This window comes from Cetorhinus maximus, chromosome 23 (genome assembly GCF_964194155.1).
Source record: "Cetorhinus maximus chromosome 23, sCetMax3.hap1.1, whole genome shotgun sequence".
NCBI lineage: Eukaryota > Metazoa > Chordata > Chondrichthyes > Lamniformes > Cetorhinidae > Cetorhinus > Cetorhinus maximus.
In genome coordinates, this window is record NC_135901.1 from 26735322 (window position 1) to 26749544 (window position 14223).

The 14223-nt window shown below is 45.0% G+C and overlaps 2 protein-coding genes across 2 annotated transcripts in view; both read right to left on the reverse strand.

The window, feature by feature from the left end:
• LOC144698448 (uncharacterized) overlaps positions 1–14223 on the reverse strand; it is an 85123-nt gene that overhangs the window by 70291 nt on the left and 609 nt on the right. Inside the window, exon 2 of the mRNA XM_078570389.1 lies at positions 12240–13605. Within this exon, the coding sequence (XP_078426515.1) occupies positions 12240–13265 (1026 nt within the window). The 5' untranslated portion in view covers positions 13266–13605. The remainder of the gene's footprint in view (positions 1–12239; positions 13606–14223) is intronic.
• LOC144697423 (uncharacterized) overlaps positions 9770–14223 on the reverse strand; it is a 512621-nt gene continuing 508167 nt past the window's right edge. Inside the window, exon 3 of the mRNA XM_078569399.1 lies at positions 9770–11699. The gene's annotated coding sequence lies outside the window, so the exon portion shown is untranslated. The remainder of the gene's footprint in view (positions 11700–14223) is intronic.

A 14223-nucleotide genomic window follows, 5' to 3' on the forward strand; every position in this document is an offset into this window, starting at 1 on the left:
AATTGAGGCATTGATTATAAAAGTAGGGGGGTCATGTTGGAGTTGTATAGAACCTTGGTGAGGCCACAGCTGGAGTTCTGTGCACAGTTCTGGTCACCACATTATAGGAAGGATGTGATTGCACTGGAGGGGGTGCAGAGGAGATTCACCGGGATGATGCCTGGGGTGAAACATTTAAGTTATGAAGAGAGGTTGGATAGACTTGGGCTGTTTTCGTTGGAGCAGAGAAGACTGAGGGGCGACCTGATCGAGGTGTACAAGATTATGAGGGGCATGGACAGGGTGGATAGGGAGCAGCTGTTCCACTTAGTTGAAGGGTCAGTCACGAGGGGACACAAGTTCAAGGTGAGGGGCAGGAGATTTAGGGGGGATGTGAGGAAAAACCTTTTTACCCAGAGGGTGGTGACGGTCTGGAATGCGCTGCCTGGGAGGGTGGTGGAAGCGGGTTGCCTCACATCCTTTAAAAAGTACCTGGATGATTACTTGACACGTCATAACATTCAAGACTATGGGCCAAGTGCTGGTAAATAGGATTAGGTAGGTAGGTCAGGTGTTTCTCACTTGTCGGTGCAGACTCGATGGGCCGAAGGGCCTCTTCCTGCAAGGAGGCTTCAGGGTTAAATCGCAAGTTGTGTGTGTGGGCAAACACATAGCAGATGCAGTATAACAAGTTATACGCTTCGGTGTGAAAAACAGAAAGGCAGAGTATTATTTAAATGGTGATATATTGGGAAATGTGGATGTACAAAGGGATCTGGGTGTCCTTGTACACTAGTCAATGAAAGTAAACAGGCAGCAAGCAATTACGAAGGCAAATGGTATGTTGGCCTTCGTTGCAAGAGGATTTGAGTTCAGAAGTAGGGATGTCTTACTGCAGTTATACAAGGCCTTGGTGAGACCACACCTGGAGTATTGCGTGCAGTTTTGGTCTCCCTACCTAAGAAAGGATATACTTGCCATAGAGGGAATGCAGCAAAGGTTCACTAGGCTGATACCGGGGATGGCAGGACTGTCGTACGAAGAGAGTTTGGTTCGACTGGGCCTGTATTCACTAGAGTTTAGAAGAATGAGAGGGGATCTGATTGAAGCATATAAAATTCTAACAGGGCTAGACAGGCTAGATGCAGGGAGGATGCTTCCCCTGGTTGGGGTGTCTAGAACCAGGGGCCACAGCCTCAGGATACAGGGCAGGCCATTTAGGACTGAGAGAAGGAAAAATTTCTTCACTCAGAGTGTGGTCAACCTGTGGAATTCTTTACCACAGAAGGCTGTGGAGGCCGGGTCACTGAGCATGTTCAAGAAAGAAATTGATAAATTTTTGGAAATTAAGGGGCATCAAGGGGTATGGAGAGAAAACAGGAATATGGCGTTGAGATAGATGATCAGCCATGATCATATTGAATGGCGGAGCAGGCTCAAAGGGCCAAATGGTGTACTCCTGCCCCTAATTTCTATGTTTCTATATTAATAAAGCCCAGGATACTATATGCTTTATTAACTGCTCTCTCCACCTGTCCTGCCACCTTCAATGATCTACGCACATATACACCCAGGTCTTTTTGCTCCTGCACCCCCTTCAAAATTTCACCCTTTGTTTTATATTGTCTGCCCATGTTCTTCCTACCAAAATGCGTCACTTCACACTCCTCCGCTTTGAACTTCATCTGCCACCAATCTGCCCACTCCACCAACCTGTCTATGCCCTTTTGAAGTTCTACACTGTCCTTCTCACAGTTTGCAACATCCCCAAGCTTCATATCATCCGCAAACTTTGAAATTGTCTTCTGCACACCAAGATCTAGATCATTAATATATATCAGGAAAAGCAAGGGTCGCAATACCGACCCCTGGGGAACTGCACTACAAACCTTCTTCCAACTGGAAAAATATCCATTGACCGTTACTCTCTGCTTCCTATTTTGCAGCCAATTTTGTATCCACATTGCTACTGTCCCTTTTATTCCATGAGCAATAACTTTTCTCACAAGTCTGTTATGTGGCACTGTATCAAATGCCTTTTGAAAGTCCATGTACATCACATCAACAGCATTACCCTCAACGACCTTTTCTGTTACCTCTTCAAAAAACTCCAGCAAGTTGGTTAAACACAATTTCCGCTTTAGGAATCCATGCCGGCTCTTCCTTATCAACCCATATTTTTCCACGTGACTACTAATTCTATCCCGAGTAATTGTTTCTAGAATCCTGCCCACCACTGAAGTTGAACTAACTGGTCTGTAATTGCTGGGCTTATCCTTACAACCTTTTTTGAACAAGGGTGTAATGTTTGCAATTCTCCAGTCCTCTGGCACCACCTCTGAGTCTGGAAGACTGAAAAATTATGGCCAGTGCCCCAGCAATTTCTACTCCATGAGCCTTTATTTTCCGCAATAATCTTTGATGCGGCACTTTATCAAATGTCCTTTGGAAATCTAAGTACATCCACCGGTTCCCCTTTATCCACAGCACATGTTACTTTCTCAAATAAACCCATTATGTTGGTTAAACATGATTCCCCTTTCACGAAACCATGTTGACTCTGCATGATGACCTTGAGCTTATCCAAGTGCCCTGCTATAGTTTCTTTAAGAATAGCTTCTAACATTTTCCCTACGACAGATGTTAAGCTAATTGGCCTGTAGTTTCCCACTCTCTGTCTCCCTTTTTGAATAATGGAGTTACATTTGCTATATTCCAATCTAATGGGACCTTCCCCATATCTAGGGAGTTTTGGAAAATTAAAACCAATGCATCAACTATCTCACTAGTCATTTTGTTTAAGACCCTAGGATGAAGTCCACCAGGACCCGAGCGCTTGTCAGCCCAGAGCTCCAACAATTTACTCAGTACCACTTCTCTAGTGACTGTAATTTTCCTGAGTTCCTCCTTCCCTTCCATTTCCTGATTTATAGCTGCTTCTGGGGTGTTACTTGTATCTTCTATAGTGAAGACTGATCCAAAATGCCTGTTAAATACATCTGCCATTTCCTTGTTTTCCATTATCAATTCTCCAGACTCACTTTCTGTCGGACCAAGACTCACTTTATTAACTCGTTTCTTTTTAAAATATTTATGGAAACTCTTACTGTCTGGTTTTATATTTCTGGCTAGTACTCTAATTTTTCCCTCCTTATTAACCTTTTAGTCTATTCTGTCCAATCTTCTGGCCTTCCACCTATCTTTGCACAATTATATACTTTTTCTTTAAGTTTGACATTATGTTTAACCTTTCTAGTTAACCACAGATGGTGTGTCCGTCCCTTGGGCTTTTTCTTACTCATTGGAATGTATTTATTCTGTGTATTCTGAAATATCCCCTTAAATGTTAGCCACTGCATCGCTATTGACCTATCCCTTAACCTAATTTGCCAATCCACTTTAGCCAGCTCTCTGTGGCTTTTTCTTTGACACTAATTCTTGTGGAATTTGGCCTCGGGAGTCTGTCTCCTTCTTTGACAGTAATGTCCTTGGAACTCAGCCTCGGGAGTCTTCAGTACCTGGCTAACAAGTAAGACCTTCCGAACCTCGACTTTATCCCCAAAGTGACCATTACCTCACGTCAGAGTGGGTTCTGTTGTGACATAATGATTGGTCAGATTGGTTACTAGGTTAATTTAACTGGATGCCCAATTACTTACACAGTAACACAGTATCTTTACAGCGCATACGGGGCCATTCGGCCCATCGGGTCTGCACTGGCTTGCTGAAAGAGCATTCCATTTAGTCCCACTCCCCTGCCTTATCCCCGTAACCTCTCACTTCGGATAGCAATCCAATTCCCTTTTGAATCCTTCAATCAAACCTGCCTTCACCAACCTCTCAAGAAGTTTTTTCCAGGCTCCAACCATCCTCTGGGTGAAATATTTTTTCCTTGCATCACATTTACTCCTTTTGCCAATTATTTTGAATCTGTGCCCTCTGGTTCTTGATGATCTCTTGAGTGGGAACAGTTTCTCACTATTTATCCTGTCCATGCCCCTCAGGATCTTGAATACCTCTATCAAGTCTCCTCTCAGCCTTCTTTTCTCCAAGGAAAACAGTCCCAACCTCACCAATCCATCTTCATTGCTGCAGTTCTTGATCCCAGGAATCATTTTTATGAATCTCCTCTGTACTCTCTCCAATGCCTTCACATCCTTCCTCAGGTATGGTGCCCAGAACTGGGCACAGTACTCCAGATGAGACCTAACTAATGTCTTTTACAAGTTCAACATGACCTCCTTACTCTTGTACTCAATGCTTCTATTAATAAGGCCTAATATACTATATGATTTATTATCTGCTCCCTCAACATGCCCTGCCATCTTCAATGACCTATGTACATATACACCGAGGTCCCTCTGTTCCTGCACCTCCTTTACAGGCTCTCCCCTTATTTTATATTGTCTCACCATGTCTTTCCTGCCAAAATGAAGCAATTCACACTTCTCTGCATTGAACTTCACCTGCCACTTGTCTTCTCTTTTTTTTATTCATTCACGGGATGTGGGCTTTGCTGGCTGGGCCAGCATTTATTGCCCATCTCTAGTTGCCCTTGAGAAGGTGGTGAGCTGCCTTATTGAACTGCTGCAGCACATTTGGTGTAGATACACCCACAATTGCTGTTAGGAAGGGAGTCCCAGGATTTTGACCCAGTGACAATGAAGGAATGGTGATATGTTTCCAAGTCAGGGTGTGAGTGACTTGGAGGAGAACTTCCAGGTGGTGATGTTCCCATCTATCTGCTGCCTTTGTCTTTCTAGATGGTAGTGGTTGTGGGTTTTGAAGGTGCTGTCTAAGGAGCCAAGGTGAATTCCTGCAGTGCATCTTGTAGATGGTACACACTGCTGCTACTGTGCATCGGTGGTGGAGGGAGTGAATCATAGTCATAGAGTCATACAGCACAGAAACAGGCACTTCAGCCCATCATGTCTGTGCTGGCCATCAAGCACCTATCTGTTTGTGGATGTGGTGCCAATCAAGCGGGCTGCTTTGTCCTGGATGGTGTCAAGCTTCTTGAGTGTTGTGGGAGCTGCATTCATCCAGGCAACTGGGGAGTATTCTAACACACTCTTGATTTGTGCCTTGTAGATGGTGGACAGGCTTTGGGGAGTCAGGAGGTGAGTTACCCGTCGCACGATTCCCAGCCTCTGACCTGTTCTTGTAGCCACAGTAATTATATGACTGGTCCAGTTCAGTTTCTGGTCAATGGTAACCCCCAGGGTGTTGATAGTGGGGGAACTCAGTAATGGTAATGCCATTAAACATCAAGGGACGATGGTTAGATTCTCTCTTGTTGGATATGGTCATTGCCTGACACTCGCATGGTGCGAATGTTACTTGCCACTTGTCAGCCCAAGCCTGGATATTGTCCAGGTCTTGCCACATTTGGACATGGACTGCCTCAGTATCTGAGGAATCGTGAATGGTGCTGAACATTGTGCAATCATCAGCGAACATCCCCACTTCTGACCTTATGATAGAAGGAAGGTCATTGATGAAGCAGCTGAGGATGGTTGGGCCGAGGACGCTCCCCTGAGGAACTCCTACAGTGATGTTCTGGAGCTGAGGTGATTGTCCTCCAACAACAGCAACCATCTTCCTTTGTGCTAGGTATGACTCCAACTAGTGGAGAGTTTTCCCTCTGATTCCCATTGACTCCCATTTTGCGAGGGCTCCTTGATGCCACAATTGGTCAAATGCGGCCTTGATGTCAAGGGCAGTCACTCCCACCTCACCTCAGGAGTTCAGCTCTTATGTCCATGTTTGAACCAAGATTGTAATGAGTTCAGTGGCCCTGGCAGAACCCAAACTGAGTGTCAGTGAGCAGGTTATTGCTAAGCAAGTGCTGCTTGATAGCACTGTTGATGACCCCTTCCATTACTTTACTGATGATCAAGAGTAGACTGATGGGGCGGTAATTGGCTGGGTTGGATTTGTCCTGCTTTTTGTGCACAGGACATACCTGCACAATTTTCCACATAGCCGGGTAGGTGCCAGTGCTGCAGCTGTACTGGAACAGCTTGGCTAGGGGCGCGGCAAGTTCTGGAGCGCAAGTCTTCAGTACTATTGCTGGAATATTGTCAGGGCCCATAGCCTTTGCAGTATCCAGTGCCTTCAGCCGTTGATATCTTGATATCACGTGGAGTGAATCGAATTGGCTGAAGACTGGCATCTGTGATGCTGGGGACCTCCGGAGGAGGCCGAGATGGATCATCCACTCGGCACTTCTGGCTGAAGATTGTTGCCTTACCTTTTGCACTGATATGCTGGGCGCCCCCATCATTGGGGATGGGGATATCTGTGGAGCCTTCTCCTCCAGTGAGTTGTTTAATTGTCAACCAACATTCATGACTGGATGTGGCAGGACTACAGTGCTTAGATCTGATCCCTTGGTTGTGGGATCGCTTAGCTCTATCTATCACTTGCTGCTTATGCTGTTTGGTATGCAAGTAGTCCTGTGTTATAGCTTAACCAAATTGACACCTCATTTTTAGGTATGCCTGGTGCTGCTCCTGGCATGCCCTCTTGCACTCTCATTGAAGCAAAGTTGATCCCCTGGCTTGATGGTATGGTAGAGTGGGGGATATGCTGGGCCATGAGGTTACAGATTGTGGCTGAGTACAATTCTGCTGCTGCTGATGGCCCACAGCACCCCATGGATGCCCAATCTTGAGTTGCTGGATCTGTTCAAAATCTATCCCATTTAGCACGGTGGTAGTGCCACACAACACGATGGAGGACATCCTCAATGTGAAGGCGGGACTTCATCCCCACAATGACTGTGCGGTGGTCACTCCTACGGATACTGTCATGGACAGATGCATCTGAGGCAGGCAGGTTGGTGAGGATGAGGTCAAGTATGTTTTCCCCTCTTGTTGGTTCCCTCACCACCTGCCGCAGACCCAGTCTAGCAGCTATGTCCTTTGGGACTTGGCCAGCTTGGTCAACAATGGCGCTAGCGAGCCACTCTTGGTGATGGACATTGAAGTCCCCCACCCCGAGTACTTTCTGCGCCCTTGCCAGCGTCAGTGCTTCCTCCAAGTGGTGTTCAACAATGAGGAGCACTGATTCATCAGCTGAGGGAGGGCGGTACGTGGTAATCAGCAGGAGGTTTCCTTGCCCATGTTTGACCTGATGCCATGAGACTTCATGGGGTCTGGAGTCGATGTTGAGGACTCCCAGGGCATCTCCCTCCCGACTGTATACCACTGTGCCGCCACCTCTGCAGGACCTGTCCTGCCGGTGGGATAGAACACACCCAGAAATGGTGATGGTGGTGTCTGGGATATGATCTGTAAGGTATGATTCCATGAGGATGACTATGTCAGGCTGTGGCTTGACTAGTCTGTGAGACAGCTCTCCCAATTTTGGCACTAGCCCCCAGATGTTAGTGAGGACGACTCTGCAGGGTCGACAGGGCTGAGTTTGCCGTAGTTGTTTCCAGTGCCTAGTTGATGCTGGGTGGTCCGTCCGGTTTCATTCCTTTTTTGAGACTTTTGTAGCGGTTTGACACAAGTGAGTAGTTTGTTAGGCCATTTCGGAGGGCATTTAAGAGTCAACCACATTGCTGTGGGTCTGGAGTTACATGTAGGCCAGACCAGGTAAGGACGATTGATTTCCTTCCCTAAAGGACATTAGTGAGCCAAATGGGTTTTTACAACAATTGCGATGGTTTCATGGTCATCATTAGACTTTTAATTACAGGTTTTATTGAATTCAGATTCCACCTCTGCCGTGGCGGGATTCGAACCCGGGTCACAGAACAGCGATTATATCACTACACCATCGCCTCCCCAATCTGCCCAATCCACCAACATGTCTATGTCCTTTTGAAGTTCAAGGCTATCCCCATCACAGTTGACAACATTTCCAATCTTCGTATCATCTGCAAATTTTGAAATCATGCCCTGCACTGTTACGGGACAGCAGTTTGGCAAAGCTGAGTTATTAAAAAATCCCAGAGACGAACTTTAAACAACTGTCATAACCTATATTTTAAGTGGTATATTTGAGGTGCAACTCTAAATTTAGGAATCAGACCACCAGTTCTCGAGAGGTTTTATATTAAACTAAATGAAACATTCTATTAATTTACACAAGTTAAATATATACACATGGCTACAAATTACTACTATCATAACTTTTAACAAATTCCCAAACTAATTTTCATTAAGGCAACGGCAACCCATAGATTTTTAAGCAGACACCAGGCAAAGCATTTTCATCCTACAAATTCAAAATGAGGCTCCTTTCGCTTTGGTTCCTGTGGAGACAGTTGTAGGCTTACACTGCTTTGATCTTATGTTGCCTCTGCACTGCACACACAAAAACTGCTATCGGTTATATCCAGCACATCTCATTGAATGTAAATTCCCCTTGTATCACCAGCCCCTTTGAACTCCACCTCTACTAACAATAAAACCCCTTTCATAGCACAAATTTTATTAGTAATATAAACATGTTGCTTGGTCTCTGCTAGCTAGGTGCCAGATTTCACCCCACTACTTGAATGCTCTATTCAAAAAATGCAAATGCGCTCTACCTCTCTTCCATCTGAAAACTAGTACACATCAAAGCACCCAGACCAGCTGGCTTTAATCCAATTAAGACACACCCACAGACTAAACCTCTTTTTTAAAAGAAAAATATTTTCCAATAATATTATATACATTAATAGCTTCATGACATGCACACCACAGTCTAGCTCATTAATATATATCAGGAAGAGCAAGAGACCCAACACTGACCCCTGAGGAACTCCTCTACAAACCTTCCTCCAATCTGAAAAACAACCATTTATCGCTACTCTCTTGTTTCCTGTCACTCAGCCAATTTCTTATCCAAGTGCTTACTTTTCCTTTTATTCCATGACCTAGAATTTTGCTCACAAGTCTGTTGTGTGGCATTGTATCAAATGCCTTTTGAAAATCCATATACCTCACATCAACAGCATTTCCTTTATCAGCCTTCTTTGTTATCTCCTCAAAAAACTCCAGCAAGTTAGTTAAACATGATTTACCCTCAATGAATCTATGCTGGCTTTCCTTAATTATCCTGCATTTGTCTAAGTGATTATTGATTTTATCCCGTACCATAGTTTCCAGAAGTCTCCCTACCACTGACTGGCCTGTAGTTGCCAGCTTTATCCTTGTACCCCTTTTTGAACAAGGGTGTAACAGTTCTCCAGTCCTCTGGCACCTCCCTTGCGTCTAAGGAAGACTGGAAGATTATCACTAGTGCCTTTGCAATTTTCACTCTCACTTCCCTCAGTAATCTTAGGTGCATCTCATCTGGTCCTGGTACCTTATCTATTTTAAGTAAAGAAAGCCTTTCCAACACTTCCTTCCACTTGATTGTAAGTTCTTCTGGTGTACCAGTTATCTCCTCTCTCACCTCAGCCTGGGTAGCAAGTTCTTCCTTTGTAAAGACAGATGCAAAGTACTCGTTCAACACCTCCGCTATTTCTCCAGCCTCGACATGCAAGTCCTCTTTTCTGTCCCTAATCAGCTCTACTCTTTCTTTTATCACCCTTTTATTATTTACACTATAGAGGGCCTTAGGATTCCCTTTTATGTTCGCTGCCAGCCTCATTTTATGCTCTCTCCTTGCTTTTTCTTTATTAGTTTCTTCACTTCCCCTCTGGTCCTTCAATATTCAGCCTGAATCTCTATTATCTTAGGCAGGAATACAATAGAACTGTTTAATACTATCCCTTTATCTGATCCTATACAATCCCTTATTTGTCCTGTTTCAACTGTTGAGGCACATCAGAGCTTGAAGGTCTCCCTTGCCAGTACATTTCTCTTTATTGCACATTCTTTACATACACGGCAATTAAGGTTTTACATTTTTACAGCAAATAAAACTCAGTCTTTTACTATAACGACTGATTCATTATTGATTCATTAATTGTAACTCAATTCAGGCTCACTACTTATTCAATCCTCTGTTACTGACTGGTCGTTAATTAATACAGTAATCTTTAATTAATACATTTGGTTCATACAAGATGCACTGGTTCAAAATGACAGCTTGTGTGGAAGATAATAGCTTTCTTACTAATCTTGATCAGATTGAACAATGAGACTTATTCTTGAGCTGGACTTTGGCAGAAGATAATGTCCTGTAGCTTATTAAAATTAGAAAATAATTCATTTGTTTAAACAAGTTCTGCTGGCTCTCTGCAGTTTCTGCAAACATTTCAGTTTATACAGTGTTAATTCTTAAGATGCACATCCAGTCACATGTTAAGAGTTTAAAATGGCTTCCTCGACCTTGTCACTTGTAACAAGTGAATATGGTACGAAAGCGATTGATTTTTAAAACTAAATTTGATTACCCAGGTCGACAACAGTGACTACATTTCAACAGTACTTCATTGACTGTAAAATGCTTTGATAGCTCCTGAGGCCATGAGAGGTGCTACAGAAATGCAATGTTTCTCCAATTGCCCACAAATTTGGATATATTACAGTCGGTCCCCTCGTCAATATCGTTAATAAAGATTGAGTCTTAATTTTGTGTAACAACCATGTCTTTGACACAGTTTTGGATACTCTGTGAGAATCCAAACACACTGTTCTGAATTAAAATGTAGTGTTTTAAAATATAGTGAGCTGTTGTGTTTTGGAAGGCACTGCCTGGAAACAATGCGAGAAGCAGCTTCGACTCTGTGTTTTTCAAAAAGAAACTAAACAGGTTCTTGAAAGGAAAAGAACATTGCAGGTCAATGGAATTAATTGGGTAGTTTATTTTCCAAAGAGCCAGCCTGAGCACAGTGGCCTCCCTCTGTGCTCGATCAGTCTCATGTACGTTTAAAGCAAAGCAGTAATGATCTGGAACCCGATTCCTATCAGGTGGTAGAAGTAAAGATGTTGGAATGAGTTCAAAAGGAAATTAGACAGGCTCTTAAGGGAAGAAAACCTGCAGGGATACGGGGACAGGACAGGGCAATGGGACTCTCATTTAACGATATAAGAGCAGGGAGGTTATACTGGGACTGTATAAAACGCTGGTTAGGTCACAGCTAGAGTATTGCGTGCAGTTCTGAAATCCACATTATAGGAAGGATGTGATTGCACTAGAGAGAGTGCAGAGGACATTTACCAGGATGTTGCTTGGGCTGGAGAGTTTTAGTTATGAGGAGAGATTGGATAGGCTGGGGTTATTTTCCCTGGAGCAGAGGGGATTGAGGGGGGACATGATTGAGGTGTATAAAATTATGAGGGGCATAGATAGGGTAGACAGGGAGGAACTTTTCCCCTTGGTGGAGGGATCAATAACCAGGGGGCATAGATTTAAGGGTAAGGGGCAGGAGGTTTAGAGGGGATGTGAGGAAGAATTTTTTCACCCAGAGGGCGGTGGAGATCTGGAACTCACTGCCTGAAAGGGTGGTAGAGGCAGAAACCCTCATAACATTTAAGAAGTATTTGGATGTGCACTTGCGATGCCATGGCATACAAGGCTATGGGCCTAGTCCTGGAAATTGGGATTAGAATGGTGAGACACTTGTTTGACCGGCAAAGATTTGATGGGCCGAAGGACCTTTTTCTGTGCTGTAGACCTCTATGACTCTATGATTCACAATAACAGGACTGAGAGCATTTAACCCTCAGGAAAGACTGGGGCTGCTTTTCTCTAGAAAAGAGAAGACTGAAGGGTGACCTGATGGGAGTCTTTTAAGATGATGAAGGGGTTCAATAATCCAATAAGGATTTCTTGAGAAACCTCTTTACCCAGCAAGTGGTGAGAATGTGGAACTCGCTACCACAGCGAGTGGTGGAGGTGAATAGCATGAATACATTTAAGGGGAAGCTAGATACATACACGAGGGAGAAAGGAATAGAAGGATATGCTGATGGAGTGGGGGGAGATGAAGAGGGGTGGGTGGAGGCTCATGTGGAGCATAAAAACTTACAGAGAGCAATTGAGCTGACTGGCCTGGCCCCTGTGCTGTAGACTCAATGGAACAGAGACAAATGTATTTATTTTAGGTTTACCTGTAGTGGGAGGAAGAGCACTATTTACTATCCAGGATAAAATAAATGTCCTTCATCAGCTTTTGTGGATCATTTCAGTAGAAACGTGCGCTCCCAGGCTCAAAGTGCATCAGCCCACTGGAAGCAAAGCAGTGAGACCGGCCAGTCCAGCAGAAAGAAGCTCCCCGACCCTCCCATTTCACCAGCTGTCAGAACGGACATGGTTCATTTCTGAATGTGCTTAACAGCAGCAACCAACCCCTGTAATCACTTGTGAACTCGCTGGTGTCTCAGCAGGTTGGATGACTGAATGAATCCCTTCCCACACTCAGAGCAGGTGAACGGCCTCTCCCCAGTGTGAACTCGCCGGTGTGTCAGCAGGTTGAATGAATTACTGAATCCCTTCCCACAGTCGGAGCAGGTGAACGGTCTCTCCCCAGTGTGAACTCGCTGGTGTGACCACAAGGCGGACGAATCACTGAATCCCTTCCCACACGCAGAGCAGGTGAACGGCCTCTCCCCGGTGTGAATGCGTTGGTGTGTCTGAAGGCTGGATGACGTTCTAAAGCTCTTAGCGCAGCGAGAGCAGCTGAACGGTCTCTCCTCAGTGTGGATGCACTGGTGGACCCTCAGATCCACAGCACTTTTGAAGCCACTCCCACAGTCGGAGCATTTAAAGGGTCTCTCGTTGGTGTGAGTGACATGGTGTCTCAGCAGATGGGATGACTGAGCGAATCGCTTCCCACACACGGTGCAGGTGAACGGCCTCTCCCCGGTGTGAACACGCTGGTGTGCCAGCAGGTTGGACGACCGAGTGAATCCCTTCCCACACTTGGGGCAAGTGAACGGCCGCTCCCCGGTGTGAACTCGCTGGTGGTTCCGCAGGGTGGATGAATCACTGAACCCCTTTCCGCACACAGAGCAGGTGAACGGCCTCTCCCCGGTGTGAACGCGCTGGTGTGTCAGCAGAGCGGATGAATGCGTGAACCCCTTCCCGCAGGCAGAGCAGGCGAACGGCCTCTCCCCAGTGTGACTGCATCGATGAATCTCCAGCTTAGTTGCGGATCTGAATCCCTTCCCGCACTCAGGGCAGGCGAACGGCCTCTCCCCAATGTGAACCCGCTGGTGTGTAAATAAGTTGGATGAATTACTGAATTCCTTTCCGCACTCATAGCAAGTGAACGGCCTCTCCCCGGTGTGGCTGCGGCGGTGAATCTCCAGCTCCGACGGAGAGCGGGATTCCTTCCCACAGTCCCCGCATTTCCATGGTTTCTCCACAGTGCGGGTTTCCTTGTGACCCTCCATGTTTGACGATCAGTTGAAGCCTCATCTACACATAAAACGCACATGCGATCTCGCCTCGCTGTAAATGGTACGGTGTTTTTTTCAGGTCATCTAACTGATTAAAGCTCATTCCACAGTCAGTGCACTGGAACAATCTCACTCAGGTGTGTCTGTCTCGTGCTCCTTTTCCAGTCACACTGATGTTTAAAACCGTTTGAAGCAGACAGGACAGACAAACATTTCCCCTTCTAAGTTCATAGACCAATGGTATTAAGTTCCCAATGAATTGAGTGACTCTGTCAGGTCTCAACGTGACGTTTGGTTTGAGATTACTCTCGGCAAATCCTCCCCTCCTAATATCCTGTAAAAGGAGTTTACAAAAGTCATCACTGTCAGTACATAATTGAAATTCAGAAGAGACAATTTGAGTTTATATTTCCCAAAAGTCATCCGAGACAGACTCCCTCCATTCTCACTCTGCCGTCCCTAAGATTCACCCTCCCAATTCTCCTGAAGGAGCAATTCATGCCAATTGACAGATCCAAGGGCACTGCGTCTTGTCCTGGACGCAATATATTTGATATATATGCATGAAACAGGATGAAGAATGTGTGGTATGCAGTAGTGTATTTCTTAATTAGAGATACAGTGGGAGGGAGATGTGAGGAAGAAATTTATTTAGGCAGCGAGCGGTCTTAATCTGAAACTCACTGTCTGTGAGGATGGTGGAAGTAGGGACGGATGATTTAAAAATGAAAGTGAATGGGCACTCAAAGGACATAAACGTACACGGGAATGTAGAGAGGGAATGGGACTGGCTAGATTGCTCCACAGAGAGTTGACATGGACTTGAGTTAATGAATATGGTCTCCTTCTGTGCCATAATGACTCTATGACTGAAAATATATATGCATTACCACATTTAAAAAACTAGAAATAATAAATGCAATTTATTACAGAATCATAAATAATTTATATG